General features: G+C 36.7%; 2 protein-coding genes across 3 annotated transcripts in view; one reads left to right on the forward strand and one right to left on the reverse strand.

Moving 5' to 3' along the window:
• Positions 1–21,030, reverse strand: part of NT5DC1 (5'-nucleotidase domain containing 1) — a 122,283-nt gene that overhangs the window by 86,386 nt on the left and 14,867 nt on the right. Inside the window, exons 5-6 of one of the 2 annotated variants that reach the window (XM_068551199.1) lie at positions 20,817–20,896; positions 19,325–19,406 (exon numbers count right to left, since the gene is read on the reverse strand). In XM_068551199.1, the coding sequence (XP_068407300.1) occupies positions 19,325–19,406; positions 20,817–20,896 (162 nt within the window). Of the gene's footprint in view, positions 1–19,324; positions 19,410–20,816; positions 20,897–21,030 lie in introns of both variants that reach the window. The other variant, XM_068551198.1, reaches the window with a different exon arrangement.
• On the forward strand, positions 10,986–17,245 carry COL10A1 (collagen type X alpha 1 chain). The gene is made up of 2 exons (XM_068551357.1): positions 10,986–11,139; positions 15,375–17,245. Exons 1-2 carry the CDS (start codon positions 10,986–10,988, stop codon positions 17,243–17,245), a joined length of 2,025 nt encoding a protein of 674 aa, XP_068407458.1.

Raw genomic sequence — 21,030 nt, forward strand, 5'->3', positions numbered from 1 at the left:
TCCCTTGTAAATCCTTAAGAAATATATCCATAGACAATAATAACTTTACCATCACCTACTGTGTGATCTTCGCTAGGATGCTTAACCTCTCTGGGCCTCAATTCTTCATGTCTAAAGATGGGGATAATAACAGTACCTACTTCATGGGGCTGCTACAAGGAGTAAATGAGATAAATAATGCAAAGTTCTTAGAACTGTATCTAGCACATGATAAAAGCTTAATATATGTTAGCTATTCACGTGGACACTTTCTAACAGATTTCAAAATTCTAAAAGACACTTGATGCTCCATACAAATTTCAGGTGCAGTAAATAAGAGTATCTGTAAAAACATGACCAGGGAAGAGCGTAGAGCTGAAGCAGTTCCTGAAGCATAGCTAAAAAATATCTTTCAACTGAATTAAAGTATAATGAAGCTAGAGTAAATATTAAGTATAGCTTGTGGAAAATATGTTTGGTAATATAAGTTATGTTACCAAAACTATATTACATTGTTCATTAAATAATGGAGTGATACATTACCTATGGTTTTAATGGAAAAAAGTGAATTCTGCTCAAACATACCTTTGCTAAATACAGGTGTGTGTGTGCATGTACGTGTGTATGTTATTGTTATCCAGAGGACTTAATTAGAGTCATAAAAAATGGGTTTACGTCTGCTTCAGACAAAATTTAAATATCAGTTTCTGGTACTTACTAAGATTAGCATTTCTTGCAGCTCAAATATTCATTTTTTTGTGATACTGAATGTGATTCTCAAATTTTTCATCTTATAAACTCTAATGTTCTAAAATATCTATCCAGTACCCACCTTCCAAATAATAACTTATTTTCCCTTTAAAGGTCACATATTTCCATTCAGAAGAGAAGATGCTAACAGGTAGTTTGGGCAGGGAAAGAATTAATCAATGCTGTCAGTAGTCTATGAGCCCATTTGTATTTCCTGGCATATGTGTTTAATACATTGAGGATTTGAATGAATTGATATATCACCAAGTAAATGAGGTATGGATGGGTGAAGAAATTCGGAAAATGAAGCACAGGCTTGTCTAAAAAGTTATTCGTTGCTCTAAAACTGTACAGTTCGAGTTTCTGAGACATTTAAAGAAACCCCTTTAAATTCTCGAGAGTACGGCTCCTCTTCTTTTTCTTTCTCTCTCCATTCAGCCCCTCTCCTGACCTATTCACTTAACTCTACACCTCCAACCATGGCTACCTTGAGAAACACTGTCTTTGGAAAATTTTACTCTGAAATTCTAACTCGATTCCCAATAGGACACTGGAAGGTACACAGTCACTAGAAGAGGAGCCATAGTCTCTTTTGTAAAATGGCTTTGGGAAGCAGTTGTTGATGCTGTGACTTCTGCAAGAATTCAGAGTTATTTTAAGGTAAGACACAGACTGAAAAGACCCCAATTCAAACCAACACTGCGCAAAAGGACCCGCCCCTGAGTGCCCACAGGTGTGAGGCAAAATGCCCACACTCAATAAATATTGAAATCTGGTCTCCTAAAGCTCTTAATTCGTTCATTCAGCAAATATTTACAAGGTCCATGCTTTGTACTAGGCACTGCCTGTACAGAGTGGAGTTTCAGTGGTAAATAACCAACAGTCCTTGAATTATATTCAGGAACAATTAAAAAGTGTGATAAGAGGACACCATTTATGATTTGAAAGATGGTTTCACGCCAGAATCCGCGACTTCTGCATTCTGAAGAAGCCAGAGTGTTTGGTATCTGTCTCCTCCATTTCACTAAGATCACCAGTAGCAGGTTAGCAGCAGCTAATCCAGCAAATGGCACACAGCAGAGACTCAAAGTTCCACACACATTTGGGAAGACTGGCGCTATAAAGAGATTCAAGTGTAACGTCAGAGGTGTTTACTTCTTCAACACCATGATGGTCACCGCCATCACTCACACTTACTGAGCATTCCCCGACACTGTTCTACCACTTCACATATATCTTATTTCATCTTCCAGGGTTCCTAACAAATAAAAATAAGAGAAAACAGGACAGGACCATAGCATGTCTACATTTCAGCCTTACTGGTATCAGAAGTGGCAAGATTTATTTTGACATAGGTGATTAAAGATAATTGATAGAAGCTCAGCACTAAACAGATCATTTGTGGGGAAAATACCATTAATATCATTAATAAATACTATTAATAGTTATTATACCTCTGTGGTATGTAAATTTTGTTTTCTATTTCCTACATTTTCTCTAAATAGTAATTACTTTAAAATTCTGAAAGCAAGTAAGCAGACTTTAGGGATTTTACTAATGAGGAAACCAGGTGTAAGAAGGCAGGAGCCAGAGATGGCAGGAAGAGTAACCCTTTAGCACTGGCCCACAGTCAGGGGCAGAGGTCTGCCGGCCAGGTAACAAAGTTGATTGATTAAAGGTAAGTAGACTGGGGCCCAGCATTACTTAAACTAAAAACTCCAGGATGTATTTTAATTGTTAATATGAGTAAGTTACACAGCTACAGGGCATCAGTCTTGAAGGAAGGTTTCTTGGTGGTCTGGCTGCCACCCACAGAAACCGTGCTTCATACCCTCTAAGTAGGTAGTGATCATGGAGTTGTTTTATGTATGATAATAAGCAGGGGGGCAAAGAGATTTAAATAAAAAGCATCACCCCATGACTACTCCAATTAATACTTTAATTCTCTAATTTCTCCTTCCAACTTAGCAGACTGTACATGAAAAGCTGAACTTGTTAATAAAGTAGGAATGTGTTTGAACGGCCGAGACTCTGCTGGGTGGCCAAGATCCTTGAAGACCTTAGGTCAAAGAGCCAAGAAGCTCTATATTTTTAACTTGGCAGGTTACTATGGAAAGACGGTGATGTCATTAAGCACCTGAAGCACAAAACTATGAATTCTTTAAGTAATGTGGCAATTTATTGTGCAATAGAAAATAGAATATAAAGCCCTTGTTCAAACTTTCTAAATGACTGTTTTTCTTGACCTGGCCTGAAGTTTCAGGGGTTTTCATCAACACCTGTTTTTTGCATGAATTTCTCCTTTCAAGCCCTCAGCAGGTATCTAACCACTAAACCACATTAGGTTATTTACACAAATAGATCATTTTTAGCTCTTGGGTTCTGTAATAGCACCTACAAATGTTCTTTTAAAACCTTTTCAAGAGGAATGAGGTGCAGCTAGGTGGTGGTGGAAGCTGTGGGCCTCCAAGAGCCCTAACTAAATTTCTGGGCACCTTCATTTCCACTGCTAAAAGACTGAAGGATGATTGGAACAGGAAAGTCAGTATCCTGCTAGGGTAAGGAGATGAACACATCAGCTTAGTCTGTGGAGTTTTCCCTCAATGGGCTCCCTCACCAACAGCTCTTTACTTCAGAAATTTAACTCAATTAAACATTAGGGAATGAGACATTCATAACAGAGGAACTAGTTTCCTCCTCTGAAGAATGAAATGATTGATCCAGATAACCTTTAATGTTCCTTAGAGCTCTGAGTCTGAAAGAACAATAACATTCTGAATCAATAGTTTATGTACCTTAAGAGAAAATTTTAAATGTTAAAAAAACCCTCATGGGTAAACTAAAAAGACAAATGACAAACTGGGAAAAACATATGCAAACTATACCATAAAAAAGAGGTTTGTTTATAGGATACAGAACGCTTCTAGGAGAAGGGGGCTAGAAATAAAGTCTTAACTATATGAAAAGATGCTCAACCACACGCTTAGTAAGAGGAATGAAAATTACGAGTAGACCAAGATTCCAATCTTCACTTCTAAAATGAGCAAAAATCTAAACGTTCAACAAAAATGAGCAAAAATCTGAAAATTCAACAAAATCTAAACAACACATCCTGTTGGCAAGGCTGCAGGGACAGGCACTCTCACACAGTGCTGGTGGAAATGCAAAATGATACAACACCTATGGAGGGGGATTTAATAACATGTAACAAAATCATATATGTATTTACCTTTTGACTCATGAATCCCAGTTCCAAGAATCTCTCCCAAAGATTCAGGCAAATATATATGTGTGTGAGAGAGAGAGAGAGAGAGAGAGAGAGAGAGAGAGAGAGAGAGAGAGAGAGTGTGTGTGTGTGTGTGTGTGTGTGTGTGTGTGTGTGTGTCTACACATACATACACACAAAGTAGAAGTAACTGTATTAGCAAAAAAGCAGAAATAACACAGATGCCCATCAATAGGGAAATGATTGAAAATACTACAGTACATTCATATAATAGAGTACTATGCAGCTGTAGAAAGGAATGTGGACCATCTTTCTGTAATGTTAGTCAATGATCTTCAAGATAAACTGCTACATAAAAAGAGGTTAAATAAAGTATATATATTAGGATGCGACTTATCAAAGAAATTGGAAGGGGATACGAATGAGTACTTACTTTTAAAAACAATTGAAAGATAAACCAAAAACTTTTTTTTTTAAAAAAAGCTTACTTACAGAAGGAAGGTGAAACACAGTGTGGGTAATAGGTCAGTAACGGAGACCAGATTTCTCTGAATATTCCTTGTTTTGTAAATTTGACTTGGGAAATATGTAATGCATGTTGGAGCTGGCTTGTACTGGCTCTTGGTAAAGGTTCAGGTGTTTTGTGAACTGGTTGTCTTTACCCTTGCAGCTTGCAACTGGCCATGGTGGGAGTATCTACACCACTGATTACAGCACACAGACCTCTCTAACCCCCAAGAAACATTTATCAGCACATTACAGGAACTTCAGGAAATTATCAAACAAAATTAAATTTAAAAAGAGCATTCCTGGGGCTTCCCTGGTGGCGCAGTGGTTGAGAATCTGCCTGCCAATGCAGGGGGACACGGGTTCAAGCCCTGGTCTGGGAAGATCCCATACGCCGCGGGGCAACTAGGCCCGTGAGCCACAAGTACTGAGCCTGCGCGTCTGGAGCCTGTGCTCCGCAACAAGAGAGGCCGCGACAGTGAGAGGCCCGTGCACCGCGATGAAGAGTGGCCCCCGCTTGCCGCAACTGGAGAAAGCCCTCGCACAGAAACGAAGACCCAACAAAGCCATAAATAAATAAATAAATAAATAATAAATAATAAATAAATAAATAGATAGATAGATAGATAGATAGATAGATAGATAGATAGATAGATAGCATTCCTAAAGATTGAAAGCAAAACAAAACAAACCTAACAGTGAATTGACCGGGTAGCATTACTACATTGAAATGAGCCATTTCAAGGGACTGTAAGGCATAGTGATTTGACTATACAGCTATAGTGGAAATACCAAAAGAATTAAAAAATAATCCTAAACCTTTTTCAATACTGTGGTGTGAATGCTGGTATTGCCATTCTGAGAAGTCAGAGTGTTAAGGAATAAAAAGCAAATAAATAACTACATTACTGTCATGAGAATGAGATTTTTAGTGTAGTACTAAGGAGCTAGAGATACAGGTTGTAGGTCATTAAGAAAACACCCTGTGGTCCTCAATGTGAATTAGATGTATTAGTATGAAGTTATGATGTCTTATATTTAATTAACATTACATGAATGAATCCCCTAGCTCTCTGCACTGAAAAAGCCCAGAAACAATCATCAAACCAGGAACAATGCACACCCTTAGGACCCAGGCACCCAGATTGTGGTCTCCAACTTCTATTTCCCACAAAAGGAACCAAGACTCCCCAACTACAGTTCTGGGTCAGGGAAAGTACAAACTATTGGAAGGAAAGAAGCTATAAAAGACTCCTCGATCATACCAAAAGGTTTCAGAAGCCAACATGAAGAGGCTCCTGCTGACCAAAGATGGAGGAAAAATCTGAGCAATAATAAGAATAACAACTGCCATGGACTGAAAAACATAAAATACATTTAAATCCATGAGTTTATAATGATACTCAAACACCTCACTGTACCACCTCTGGAGAATGTTAGGAAATAAGCTTATTGTTTTATACACTGGTAAAGGTATCTATCCTGCTTTTTCTATACAAACTGTACTTCAGGGTAACCAAATAGTTGGAGTATTTTTCTTTACAGAAGTATTCTAGCTAATAAGCAAAGGAGCAATGATAGAATTAGGATACCTAGGTAATGATCATTCCTAGTAATATCACAAAGAGAAACAACCAGCAATAAAAGGTCTCCTGATTGAAATACACCATACCACTGTCTATAAAGTATTCTTGGCCAAAAAGTATTTGTGTGTGTGTGTGTCTCAAACCTGAATCAGATTAAACCTCTAGATCTAACTACCAATTTACAGGAAAAACAGGATACAGAGAAGCATGTTAAGTGACAACAAAATCCACATTGTAGGAAACTGTACAGGAAAGATGACCCAGTTTCTCAACAAATAAGCTGTAAAGGGAGAAAAGAGACATGGATAAGAAACCTACATTAACAGGGACATATCAATTAGGGGAAATTCATGAATTTAAGTTGAACAAACAATAAACAATCAGTAAAAAAGTATGAATATGTATGTATGCTACACATGTGCTTGTGTATCTCTACATATATCTGTGAGTATATATATGTATATATATGTTTGTGTGTATATACGTGTGTGTATATATACTTACGTGTGTGTGTGTGTACACACATAATTGGGGAAATCTGAAGTGAACTAAAGTATCTGATAAAATTAAGAAATAACTAATTTTTTATGTATGATGAACATACTATTTTAAAGAAAAAGAACTTATCTTCTGGAGAAATATACTGACATTTCACAGGTGAATTGGTACAATATATGGGATTTAAAAATATGGGGGGTGATGAATGGAAGAAGGATTGAGTGACAGTGACTTGAGATTAGTTTAAGTTGGGTAGTGGGCACAAAGGCATTCACTGTAACCATTCTCTCTACTTCTATGGATAAGACTAAATTTTTCTATAGTAAAGTTAAAAACCATATGAACAAAAACAACCAAAATTATGTATCTAATATTAACAAGCTGGTAATAGAACACTGATAGCAGACTAAGACATTCCAACTTAGAAGTCCCTCATGATCACCTGAGAAGCTTTTTCTAAATATCGTCTCTGAACCACCATGATCTTAATGAACCCCAAAGACAGAAGGAACTGTGTCATGTACCCCAGGACTGTGGAAAGAAGGTTGAGAACCACTGTTTAAACACTGTAAGGAGGGGCGGCTGTACATCATTCGTCCAGTTTTTTATCTCCATGCCTGACATGTAGAAGGTACTCAAGAAATATTTGGTGAATTAATGATACCCTGGGGAAGAGAAAATGAACATGTGAGCTTAATAGCAGCTAAATGCTAGATGTGCAAAAAACACTGATATCTGATATTAAAAAACCACTTAGGTTACTGAGCTTAAAAAGACTTTCTGTTCTTTAAGTAGAATGGGTTTTCATCATAAAGCCACAGACTAGTCACTTCCAACAGCTACAAGTAAACTCCTAGAATAAAAATAGTTTTAAATACACAATTGGGTGGGGTGAGGCTAGCAAATATTCTGATTCTACAATCTGTTTTGGACAAGACAGTGTTTCTTATGTGACTAACAAAGCAAACAGTAGTCAGATTTCTTGTGCTGAAATAAGTACACTATTTGCAAAAAGGGTTGAGCATCCAAGGCTTATTCAATAAAGACACCACATTTTCCAAAGTTAAATGGGAATATAGAATGACAAATACCCACATATATTTACATACCCCCAAAAGAAGGCATATGACCACTTGGTATGGATTTTGTCTCATAATTACTAAATGAAGCCAAGCCCACTGTCTCACCACAGGAAACAGCAAAATACCTCAAGCACAAGAATAATCTAATTTTAAAGCTGGGAGGAGTTTAGAAACCTAATACAACCTTTTCATTGTGTTGATGAAAAAACAGACACCTAGAGAGGTTAAGGTGAAAAGTTCTGGAAATAGAGTAGCCACAGAGGAACACTTGGTCTACACAGGTGCACAGAATGAAGGGCCAAGAATTAATCTTTGAACTTTCACATGAGTGATGTCTAACAGGGTATCAGTCTCGATTACAAACAAATAAGTGTATGCGTGTGTCTCCATATATACACACAAAAGTACTAGAATATGCACTTCTAATAAATACTTTTAAAACAAATTCTACAGACTAGTATTCAAGGGCATCCATAATGTTACCTCACCTACTTTTTTAAAATCTTTTCCAAATGAACCACAGTAGATGGAAGGCAGCCATTTCTCTCACTTATCTTTGTGGTCTCTTACAGATGTAGTAGAGTAATAGTATAATTACAAAAACTATTGCATAGATCATTTTCAATGATGAAAGAATGATCAGAATATATAGAATGGATAAACAACAAGTTCCTACTGTATAGCACAGGGAACCATATTCAATATCTTGTGATAAACCATAATGGAAAAGAGTATAAAAAAAGAATGTATATATGTGTATAACTGAATCACTTTGCTGTACAGCAGAAATTAACACAACACTGGAAATCAACTATACTTCAATAAAAAAAAGAATGATTAGAAAATATAATCTTTCCAATTCTTCTGTAAATCTGAACTGATATAAAAGCCATATTTCATATATATCTGTGAATATTATATAGAGACATATAGGACATTGTAAATTTTTAAATATGGCAACCAATAACATTGTAAATTTTTAAATATGGCAACAATGAAAGGTCTAAAAGTGAGAGAAGAAAGGAAGGCAGTGAGATGAGTTATCCACTTACATTTCTACAAGGTGCTATACAAGGCTTAGTTCAAAATATATAGAAAATTATATGCAGGGGAGGAGGAAGGGAAGAAAAAGAACAAACCCTTATTTCATTTACTGGTCAAACATTCAATTATTTCAATTACTGATCAATCCTGAATCCATACCACTTTAATTCTGCAGAGATTTTTTTAAAAGATGTATCTATACCTATTATGGAATTTTCCTTCTCACCTACTTTACGTGTACAGTTGATGTGATTTAGCTCCAAAATGATGAAATTTAGTAGGAATCAGAATTTGGCCTCTCAACTTCCTGTTATTAGACTCTTTAGGATCCTGAAAACTGATTTAAAGAGTCTCCTAACATTGTTAAAGAGAATACTAACCACTGAAAATTACAATGATAACATTTACTTTCATCTTTGGGGGAAAAAACGTTTCTAATTGGGCTGATTCAAGATCCCTGAAGGAAATTGCAAGGTAAACCAATAATACTTTTAAAAAGCCAAAAGCAAAGTATAAAGATTATTTTTCTTACGAAATGAATACAGCAACCTTATTTAAATGGACATGATATGACCTTATCAAGTTAAGGGTTTTTGTAATCTCCACTGCAACTCTAAAGTAAAACCCAAAATTAAGCAATAAAATCTGAAGGCATTTACTGAACACAGTATAGTGTTGTAAACAATGAATTTAAATCCTTCAGGGTGCAATACAGCAGCTTCCCACTAGCTATCTATTTTACACATGGTAGTGTATATATGTCAATGCTACTCTCTCAATTCATCCTACCCTCCCCTTCCCCCCGTGTCTACAAGTCCACTCAGCTTGGTGCTCTGTGATGACCTAGAGGGGTGGGATGGGGGTCGGGGGTGGGGGAAGGGAGGCTCAAGAGGGAGGGGATATATGTATACATATAGCTGATTCACTTTGTTCTACAGCAGAAACTAACACAACATTGTAAAGCAATTATACTCCAATAAAAAAAAAAGTCACACACTCAGAATAATAAATAAATTCTTCAGGGTAATTATTGCTAACTCTACTATCAAATTCATGGATATCTTGCCTCTGTCTAAAAAATTTTAAATAGTTTGCAAACACTGAAACATTTATATGCTAACATTTAAAATTTCTCTTATTAACAGCTGAGGACTTATATTAAAATTCTGAAATACAGGACTGCATATCTACATTTTCACCATTGTGTTTCTCTCAAGCCTAAAAATAAGAATTGGAGTAAGCTATTTTCATAAAAATTTAGAAACATTCACGGACACATCAATGGCTTCATGTAATAACCAAAGTAAATTTAGATGATGGTTTAAATCCACACTTCCCTCCAAAAGACTTCTTCCCCTACTTTTATATACTACCAAGTATTTTCAACCAACTAACACAAGAATGTGCTTTCTAAAAATATAAAGGGGATAGGATCATCCCGTTATGAACTAACCTAAACATCTGAGTAATAACTTCTAAAATAAAATCACAGAAAAAGATGGTGCATGGTTAAAACTATTAATATATATTTAAGACAAAGAGTTTATTTTTCAATAAGAAAACAAGGAAAAAGAGAGCCCAACCTGATCTTGTATGCCTGCCCAATAGAACTTGCCACCATAATTTGTGCTTTTCACCTCTGGGGTAGGGGGAGGAGCTTAAACTCGGGGTAACCTCATGTAGTAAGGGAAAAGCAGTATAAATACTGCAGGGCAGCTCACCCGGGCACAGAGGAAGGCACAGAGAGCTGGTAAGAAACCAACTCCAGCAACTTCCAGCATCCAGGTAAGTCTATGACTGGTGGACCTCCATGTTAGCTTATTTGGAAACAAGCTTCAATTCATTATTTGTTTTTTTGTGATTTAAAAAAATGGCTTTCCACTAAAGTACACTCAGAAAGTTTAATTTGAATCAGTCTATAAAAAATAGTCCTAATTAAACTATATTTGTAAAAACATGTCCTAATCTGAATTTCAGTGTATTTGAGACTATTGGTAACTTCAGTCTATATCAAAGATCTTGAATTATTTAATACAGACATCCAATTACAGTTTCTGTGTTTCTTTTATTTAAATAACTTTATTTTCACTTGATTACCTGAATGTGGTTTTCAAAAACAACTAAGACATATATTTGTATAATTAACAAAATTATAACTCTCGTTAATTTATGGAATATATTCAGAATATATAGGATAAGGTTAAAAAAAGTAGATAACTATTTAAAGAATTCATCTGTGAAACATCAGAAAAACGAAACAGGTCAATAATGAAGCTATATGAAATTATTGTTTTTCAGAATCCATCTGAGAACATGCTGCCACAAATAGCCCTTCTGCTGCTAATATCCTTGAACTTGGTCCATGGAGTATTTTATACTGAGCGATACCAAACACCTACAGGCATAAAAGGCCCACCATCCAACATCAAGACACAGTTCTTCATCCCTTATGCCATAAAGAGTAAAGGTAAACTGAACTATATGTTTTGCTCTATTAACTAGTGGGTTTTTGCCTTCTACAATCGTAATGATCTCTTTAACAAAATGTTTTAAATTTTATTTGGCGTTAAATTTATCTTCAAACCCCTCAATTAGCCCAAAAGGATTTATGGAAAAAGTAGGTCTATTCAAGAACATTCATATCCTTCACACAAGTATAGCAGAAAGATATACCTGAAGAATATTAGGAAATTTTAGGTATAGAAATTTTTTCCCTCAATGATGCTTTTGTACAAATAACTACCCATAATCTAGACATATTAATCCAATCAAATTAATGTTTAAGATGTTTTAACTAAAAATAATTGCCAATTGTATACAAAAAGAGTAGCAGGTTTATATATCTAAACACTTACACATATTTACTTTTAAAATTTATTTTGCTAGCTTACAAATACATACAAAATTGAGTCTTAATTATCAAATAAAATGAGATGCTCTCCAAAGAAATTTAATAGGCAAACGAAGTAGCAATTCTCATAATTTTTAAATGCATTTTTGTTTAGTTTAGTAGTTAAGTGCACAGACCTAACTGCTTCAAACTAGCTATGCAACCTTGAGTAAGTTATTTATGCTCTCTGTGCTTTAGTTCCCTCATTTGTAAAACAAGGAGCACCTCTTTCAAGGGCTGTTCTGAAACTTAAATGAGTTAATATGTAAAGTGCTTAAGTGTTAGCTATTACTTCTACTACTACTATTACTAGAGTTAATATGTAAAGTGCTTAAGTGTTAGCTATTACTTCTACTACTACTATTACTACTACTTCTACTTCTCATACTACTTCCATTACTTCTACTTCTATTTCTACTTCTCTCCTCCTCCTCCTCTTACTACTACTATAGTACTGGTGGTATAGCCTTAGACAAGTTTTAACTTTGTTCTTGAATCTATCCTTCATCTGCTCAGCTTTCTTGGCTACTATGAAGAGTACTGATATAATGTATGTAAAGTACTAACAGATCCTCAAAGAAGGGCAACTATCAGGTTTCATATTCACTAATTCCATTTAATAGCTATCTGGCACAAACTGCCCGTTATACTACAGAATTACACTGAGTAATATGAACTGATTGTAGGATTCAAATTTATTTTCCATAGTATTTTTTCATTATGCTTACATATTTTATACTGTAAATAAAGCTATTTGCCATAAAAATTTTTATGCTTTATGAAACAACCATTTTTAGCAAATTCAATGTATAGCATTGTCTTTTTAAAAAAGAAAGATGAAATTTTAAATGTTTCATGAAAGGTAGCTTAATGATCAAAAATAAATGCACAAGTACTCAACAGATTCTCTTGAATGTCTCAAAATACAAATAAAACATAAGAAAGAAAAAAGTTAAGAAAAAAGAATAAAAAACAAGAAAACATGATACTTAACTCGAAGCAACAAATGAAATTTGAAATGCTATGACAAACATACACTCTATGATCACAAATTCAGACTCTCTGTAGCTTACAAGACCATAAGGAACAGTTGTGAATTAAAATAAAATGCACCACCAGTTTTAGAAGGTTAAAATATTTTCTATCTTTTCACCATAATGTATGGCATCATTTTGTTTTTTTGCAGAAAAAATGAAAATATATATCTTGTTAACAAATGAAAAGTTTAGAAGCTGTATTTTAACTATTAAATCCACTTTAGTCTACTTGACAATACAAGGTGGAAACTCAAAAACATTATTATCCCCTGGCAGTCAAACGAAGATAAAAGCCCACAATTTACACAAGCAAAACACTGAGTTGATAACAGATGTACAAAGAACTCCTGCGCAATTCCTAGGCACATCTGTTCAAACAGGTTAAAAGAGAACTCAGTCCAAAACACACTAAATTATGCTGCAGAGGGTTCCACAACTGGTGGGCACACAAGTGCCACATTCTGACACAATCAACCACTTTGTGGGCATTTAAGAAACTTCTCTACTGGGTAATCGTTATTCTTTGAGGATGGCACCACCCTATCAAGCTACAAACAAGGGCTTGTGTCCCTCAAGGATACAACAGAAATCACATTCTTTCACGTACTGGAGAGGTGGAGAACCTATTAGGGTAACATTCTAAGTGATAGAGATCACTGTCTTCGGAGTTCCAGTCTCAAATGGTGCTCAATGCAGTCATTCTCAGTAAGACTTGCTTTTCCTCTCTACTTTAACAGTTAAACAGATTTCCAACCACACCAAGACAATTATTTTTAGTACAGACATGATCTTTATAAGATTCTGAAGCAAACCCCAATTTAATATGGTTTGCATTTTTTAAAATGTCCTATTTTATTCCAAATCATTAAAAGAAATCCTTTACTTATTCATTTATTCTATTTGCAATGTATCAATGCTCATTTATACATACAGACATATCATATATGTACACTAAACTCAACCAACAATACATGTGTAAATACATGGAAATCTCTTCCATAAATTAATTTTTTCATAATCTTTTTCCTGATGTCATTTTCTTAAAATCTATGAGTAAATAAAACTCCACACATTTGTTTGCAAAATGAAGTATAACTTCTAGTTAGTACAAAATATATAGATACCCAAATGAATTTCCTATTTCAGTATATCTGTTTTAATGATTCTGCTCTGTATTTTGTTTCATTTGTTATCAAATGTTTTTCAAATATCAGGAACACCTCTACCCAAGAGTATAATATTCTCAACTACTGTTGGCTGACTACTTCTTACATGCCAGTTAATTAATATGAAAGATTTTAAATGTACCAACAACTAATAGTTAAAAGAAACTATACCCATAAAAATACATTTTCAAGGGCAATTTACAATTCAATTCATTTAATATTAATTCCATTTTAGTCTTCATTTCGATATTTAAAGCCATTAAAGATTTAGTTAAATGGAGTTTAAGCATATTAATACTTTCTGTACAAAAAAGATGTAGCTCAAAAGTCACAGTTATAAGTCATTTTCAGGGTTTTGACCAAACTATTTTGACTACTGCGACACCTACTAAAACTATCATTACTATGAACTATTCGGACAGCATAAGAATCTAAATAGTATACACAGGCATTCTAACTATATTTCTGAAAATTTATTAAACAGAAAATTAATTTTAATATAAATCCCGCAAGTAGATATTTAGAAACATAAGCAATTCATTACCATCTTTGCTAGCTATCAAAGAATTTCTCTGAGGAAAAGAAGACTATTTTATCTAGAGGCTTATGATAATGCTGCCTAAAGATTCTTTGACATGGTAATGCTTCCATAAAGGTATATCCTAATGCCAGCAATGTCTGTTACATCCCACCTTAGATTGACTAAAACTAAAACCCTGGGCACCTCTTAAAGCACTTATGAGATGGACACTTGTTTTATTCTCTTTGTGATTAAAGCTCTTATAGGAGGTGTTTTGCGCTTTTCCTATACTTGTCGCTCAATAGCATGCTTCACATCACAGGCACTGAATAAGTAATTTTTTAGTTTAAATTTATTATATCAGTATAAGTACTTAGCTCAAATGAACCCACAGATCTATGAAATCAACAATATTTGCATTAATCAAAGAAAACTTTATATAAGCACTTTAACACTACTGTATGTACCTTGCCCATTAATTCTCTAATTCCTTGTTTCAATGTTAAGTCAATAACAGAGAATGTACGAGCTCACGGTATGTACTGAGGTAAAAAAAAAAAAAAAGTCATCCTAAATCTAAACTGTTCAGCAGGGTCATGGCAGACGTAAATTAAAACAGACTGCATTTCTCCCTTATCTTATAGGATAGCTTTTTTGAGGAAAAGTTGTTATAGTTCTTAAACTTGTTCCCATTTATTCTGTACTTGCCTTTTTCTTCTTTTTCTGTCAAATGCCTTTTTATCCCCCTTCCTTTCTAGGTAGATGATTTTCCTAAAATAAATGTGATAAATTTACCTCCAATGCACTCTTATTCTAAATGAATTCTTCAATCCCAGCTTATTTTCATGGATCGTTAGGATGCAATGAAAGTACTATGGTAGCCATGATCTTGTAAAATCATCTTCTCTAGCTGTGTTTTTTAAAACAATATAAAATGTATTGTCAAACCATTTAAGACCAGTCTGCCAAAATGGTCTGACTGCCACTGCAATGTCCTGTCCTCATTTATATTTTAAGAAGCAATGATTCCTTAGCATTACTAACCACCCCCCACCCGGACCCGGTATGTGTACTGGGCATGTCTTGTAGGTGTATCAGTAAGAGGAGAGCAAGGTATTCCTGGTCCACCAGGCCCTGCTGGACCTCGAGGGCACCCAGGTCCATCTGGACCACCAGGAAAACCAGGCTATGGAAGTCCTGGACCCCAAGGAGAGCCAGGGTTGCCAGGACCGCCGGGACCATCAGCCACTGGGAAGCCAGGTTTGCCAGGACTCCCAGGAAAACCAGGGGAGAGAGGACCATACGGACCAAAAGGAGATATTGGACCAGCTGGTTTACCAGGACTACGGGGCCCGCCAGGGCCACCTGGAATCCCCGGCCCAGCCGGAATTTCTGTTTCAGGAAAACCTGGGCCACAGGGACCTCCAGGAGCCCCGGGACCCAGGGGCTTTCCTGGAGAAAAGGGTGCACCAGGAGTCCCTGGTATGAATGGACAGAAAGGGGAAACGGGATATGGTGCTCCTGGACGCCCTGGTGGCAGGGGCCTCTCAGGTCCTCAGGGTCCCATGGGACCACCTGGCCCCCCTGGAGTGGGAAAAAGCGGTGAAAATGGGTTTCCAGGACAGCCAGGTATCAAAGGTGATCGGGGCTTTCCAGGTGAAAGGGGGCCAACTGGCCCACCAGGCCCCCAAGGTCCTCCTGGGGAACAAGGACCAGAAGGCACTGGAAAGCCAGGAGCTCCTGGAGCCCCTGGCCAGCCAGGGGTTCCAGGGACAAAAGGTCACCCTGGGGCTCCAGGAATAGCTGGGCCCCCAGGGGCTCCTGGCTTTGGGAAAGCAGGCTTGCCAGGCCTGAAAGGACAAAGAGGACCTGTAGGCCTTCCGGGGGGTCCGGGTGCCAAAGGGGAACAAGGCCCAGCAGGTCATCCCGGGGCACCAGGTCTGACTGGACCCCCTGGGAATATGGGACCCCAAGGACCAAAAGGCATTCCAGGCAACCACGGGATCCCAGGCCCTAAAGGTGAGATGGGGCCAGTCGGGCCTGCAGGATACCCTGGGGCTAAGGGAGAAAGGGGCTCCTCTGGGTTAGATGGAAAACCAGGGTACCCAGGAGAACCGGGTCTCAGTGGTCCCAAGGGTAACCCAGGGTTGCCGGGCCCAAAAGGTGACCCTGGAATTAGAGGACCTCCTGGCCTCCCAGGCCCTGCGGGCCCAGCAGGAGCTAAGGGAGTGCCTGGGCACAATGGTGAGGCTGGGCCAAGAGGTGCCCCTGGAATGCCAGGTACTAGAGGTCCCATCGGGCCACCAGGCATTCCAGGATTCCCTGGATCCAAAGGGGATCCAGGAACTCCAGGTCCTCCTGGTCCAGCTGGCATAGCAACTAAAGGTCTCAATGGACCCACTGGGCCACCAGGTCCAAGAGGGCACGCTGGAGAGCCTGGTCTCCCAGGGCGCCCGGGGCCCCCAGGCCCCCCAGGCCCCCCAGGCCAAGCAGTCCTGCCCGAGGGCTTTGTGAAGGCAGGCCAGAGGCCTTTTGTTAGTGCCAACCAGGGAGTAACAGGAATGCCTGTGTCTGCTTTCACTGTTATTCTCTCCAAAGCTTACCCAACTATAGGTACTCCTATCCCATTTGATAAAATTTTATATAACAGGCAACAGCATTATGACCCAAGAACTGGAATCTTTACCTGTAGGATTCCAGGAATATATTACTTCTCCTACCACGTGCATGTGAAAGGGACCCATGCTTGGGTGGGCCTGTATAAGAACGGCACCCCTGTAATGTACACCTATGATGAGTACATCAAAGGCTACCTAGATCAGGCTTCAGGGAGCGCCATAATCGATCTAACAGAAAATGACCAGGTGTGGCTCCAGCTGCCCAACGCAGGGTCGAATGGGCTATACTCCTCTGAGTATGTCCACTCCTCCTTCTCAGGGTTCTTAGTGGCTCCAATGTGAGCATATTTCCACTGAGCTAATATGAATCTGCTTGAAAAGGCATTCCCCAACTCCACCCCACCCCACAAAATGCATATGGAGGTAGGCTGAAAAAAATGTGACTAATTTTAGTTTTCCAAAATACAGATCTGAGCTTTCAGACATAGTGTACAATATGTGAAGGCCCTCTCGAGTTTCTAGTCAGCAATCCTAAGTCTCTTTAAAGTTTTCTGTGAACTCCTTCAGTATTTAAAAATTCTACCATAAAAGTACTGCTAAGCTAAAAAAATAAAATGATCTCAAAAAACCCTGAAATGTGATGTTAAATCATGTTAAATTTGATTTTAAAATTCAGCATTTCCTTTTAAAATAAGCCTGTTTCTAACGATTAACAGGAGAATTTCTAGGAAACATTCAGGTGTCATGTATCTTTACGGGACTTAAATACTTGAATATCCAAATTTAAAAGGCATTGTATACCCTAAGATCTTTCTGATGGTGCATTACTCAAAGGCTTACATGGTCCCCTTCATCAATATCTATTCAAGTATACAGGTGCATATAGACTTTTTACAGCTCTCATAAGAAACCCAAAATATTATGTTAAAAATAATCTGAAATGCAAGGTGCTTTAGTCATGAACCTTTTCAAACTTTTCTGTGATTGCAGGAAAGCTTTCTGTATACCCTTTACAACTTGGGTAGTGAAGGGTATACAGATGATGTCTGGATGAATAGGATAGGTCAAACAAATGATGTCTGACCTATTCTATTTATTTGACAGAAGTGTGATTAATGTGCTTTAATTCCTTATTGAGTCTAATGTAATATGATTTTGTGGGTTTACAGAGCATTAGCATATGTACCTTGGGCCTTCGATTCCAGTGAAATTATAACTGATGTGAAGGATTTCAAAATGTGACTAGAAATGAAATGATGTTATTTATTTATGCTCTGTACTGTATTTTTATGTTGCTGTTTAAAACTTTTAAGCTGTGCCTCGTGAAATGTTTTATCTACTCCTTATTTACAATGCAATAAAATAACATGAATAGATTATTATGCTGAATTTATCTGACACCAACAATTTGCTATTCTCAACCGTTTTTTTAAGGCTTTTCATTTTACAAAGCTAATAAATAGTAAAATGATAAAGTGGTGGGTAGCTTTTATAGGTGTCATGGTTATGCCCTCCTACTGGAGATGGGCATTCCCACACACCCAAGCACTCAGTGTGGACTGTGAAAAGCCATCAAACAGAACCACATGTGATCTACAAGCCAGGGTGAAGGGCTGGTGGCTGGGATTAGAAAAGTAAGACAATCACCCAAACGTAGTGATGTTCTTCTGGGAAGGAAAGAAGGAGGCAACAGAGAAATATGTAGTCCAAACAAATATTCTGTAGTTACTATTTATTGCCTTGACATGTTTTTAGTCATAACATTTAGGATTATTTTGATGGCTTACACTACATTAAAAGGAAGGCAAGCAATTTTTATGTCAATCAAAAGGCAACATTTTTCTCAGCTGAAAAACACTGTTCTTGAGCATCCACCGGTCCACTGGCTAAATTAGGGCAGTCTGGTTCAAGTCATCAGGGTAACATACTATAAAGGCATCTCTTAATTCCTTAGAAGCAATCTCCCTGTGTAACCCAAGCAAACCTGTGGACGGAACCATAAAACCCTAGGCTTGGGTTGGTGATGTCTCTGCTCCCATTCTAGGTGAGCCGTTCCTGTTTTTAAGCAATAAGAATAGAATTTTCACTTTCCCTATCTGTCTATAATTACTATACTAATGATTACAAGTATCACCAACCTTCATTCCCAAGCCAGGAAACAGCAAATTCTGGGGAACCCACAAAATGACCCTATTGGTAAGCATGTAAAAGACTACATATCTTAGAATACTGGCCATTATAGCCACGAAACAGACATGAATAAAAGAACCTCTTAAAATATAACCAGTATCAACTTTATGGCAATATTTAAAGCCAAATTAAATCTTAATTAAGGAACACAGAAAAATAGGTAACTTCTAAGTAATTCATTAGATACACAGCACTGAACAAACATCTAAAGTCTCTCTTCACGTTACTCACCTTTAAAAGCTGACATTTTATAATTATGTTGTATACCAGCCACTATGTCCTTCCAAAAATCAAATGGTTTTTGACCATTGTTCTGCTAAAGAAAATAAAAAATCCAAATGTGATACATGTAATAATTTTGTTTTTAAGCATAACAGAAAACACCTGACAAACAACTATAATATCACTGTACTCTAAAATAGGGATTCATGTTTTAGAAAACATAACAGATAAAAACTTCTCATTTTTCTAAATGTGATTTTAGAAAGAAATCTTCCATGAAAATCACTGATACAGAGAGATATATACATATGACTAAATATTAATATAACTCACATAACCCAAATAAAAATTTCCACTCATTATAAAGTCTAAACATTATAGAATATTTTTAACACATGAGCAAATCTACAATGTTATAGCCTGTGAGGTACCAGAATGTGTCACTTCATGTACCATGGCATCAGTGGAGCTAAGAGACCTGAAGCCTTAAAACCTCAAAAGCTGGCTACTGTAGAATTCTGTGCACATTTACTTGAGTTTCAGTATAAAAGAGGAGCAAGTCTCTATTATTAAGGAGGTTCCTAATCCAAAATTCAAATCATTTTTACTAAGATTTTTTTTTAAACCAGAAAGCAAGTAAACAGGAAATTATACGTTAATAACCCTGTGCTTCCTTGGAAACATTAACCAGTGTCCTTCTATCTAAACAAAGACCAACTACTAGATATTATTAAATTATATAAAGTCCAATTTAAAGACTGGTGCATTTGTATATAATCGCTATAAAACGAGAAACTGACTCCATCTCATAACAACTTCTATAAGCCAGAACTACTGCTCAACAGAAACTTTCACAAACATACAAATTAATTCTGATTCAAAAATAAACCATTATCTAGTCCTATCAGAAACATTATCATTGTGATTTTTAAAGACAATATATGCAAAAAGGAAAGTGATTCTGCCATAAAACCAGTTTATGTTCACAGGTCCTAAACTCTAGGTATAAACTGATATAACCAGAAATCTATTTAATCCTGATACATAGGACAAGGAAAAAGTCTATATGCATTAAACTATGCCAAGAATGATGAATTTTAAAATTTCTTCTCATTTTTCTGGTTTTATACTATTTACAATGCTTAAAAAGACACACGGAATTTCCTTAAATTTCTTTTATTTATTTTTAAAAATTCTGCTAATGAAACCAAGAAATATTTTTTCCATACGCAAGTTTGGTATTTTCTTTTTCTAGACTATTGCACTCCCTGCTGCAGAACAGGTTTATTATTGGTGGGGTCGGGGAGGGAGAAGGGACGGTCGCTATTTAATTTTCCAAAAATATTTTGACCAAATTCTCTATGTTTTTCCTCCTCAGTCACCTCTGAAACCACAAAGAGGAAACTAAGTAAAATCTCAACTCAGAAGACATATATAATTAAGTCCTCTGATTTATAGCTAAATACATTGCACAGTTTCTAAAAAATGAGTCCCCACTCACCTTTGTTAAAGAGTCCACCACTCTGGCACACAGAAGAGCTCCAGGCAGGTCAAAGTAGTTATCATAAAAATAATATTTTCCTAAAAAGAACAAAAATTTAAACTGGGAACAGATTGATGCCTCGTTTATGTGACATACACAGAAACTTGGCTGAAGAGAGACTAGATTTTGGTTTCGCTACTTAAAGGGGCTTTTATTTCAATTCAGAATCACT

Source organism: Eschrichtius robustus, chromosome 9, assembly GCF_028021215.1.
Source record: "Eschrichtius robustus isolate mEscRob2 chromosome 9, mEscRob2.pri, whole genome shotgun sequence".
Lineage (NCBI taxonomy): Eukaryota > Metazoa > Chordata > Mammalia > Artiodactyla > Eschrichtiidae > Eschrichtius > Eschrichtius robustus.

Coding starts and splice junctions, on each gene's coding strand:
- COL10A1 (XM_068551357.1), top strand. CDS start 10,986: ATGCTGCCACAAATAGCCCTTCTGCTGCTAATATCCTTGAACTTGGTC. Junction 11,140..15,374: donor TTATGCCATAAAGAGTAAAG/GTAAACTGAACT, acceptor CATGTCTTGTAG/GTGTATCAGTAAGAGGAGAG.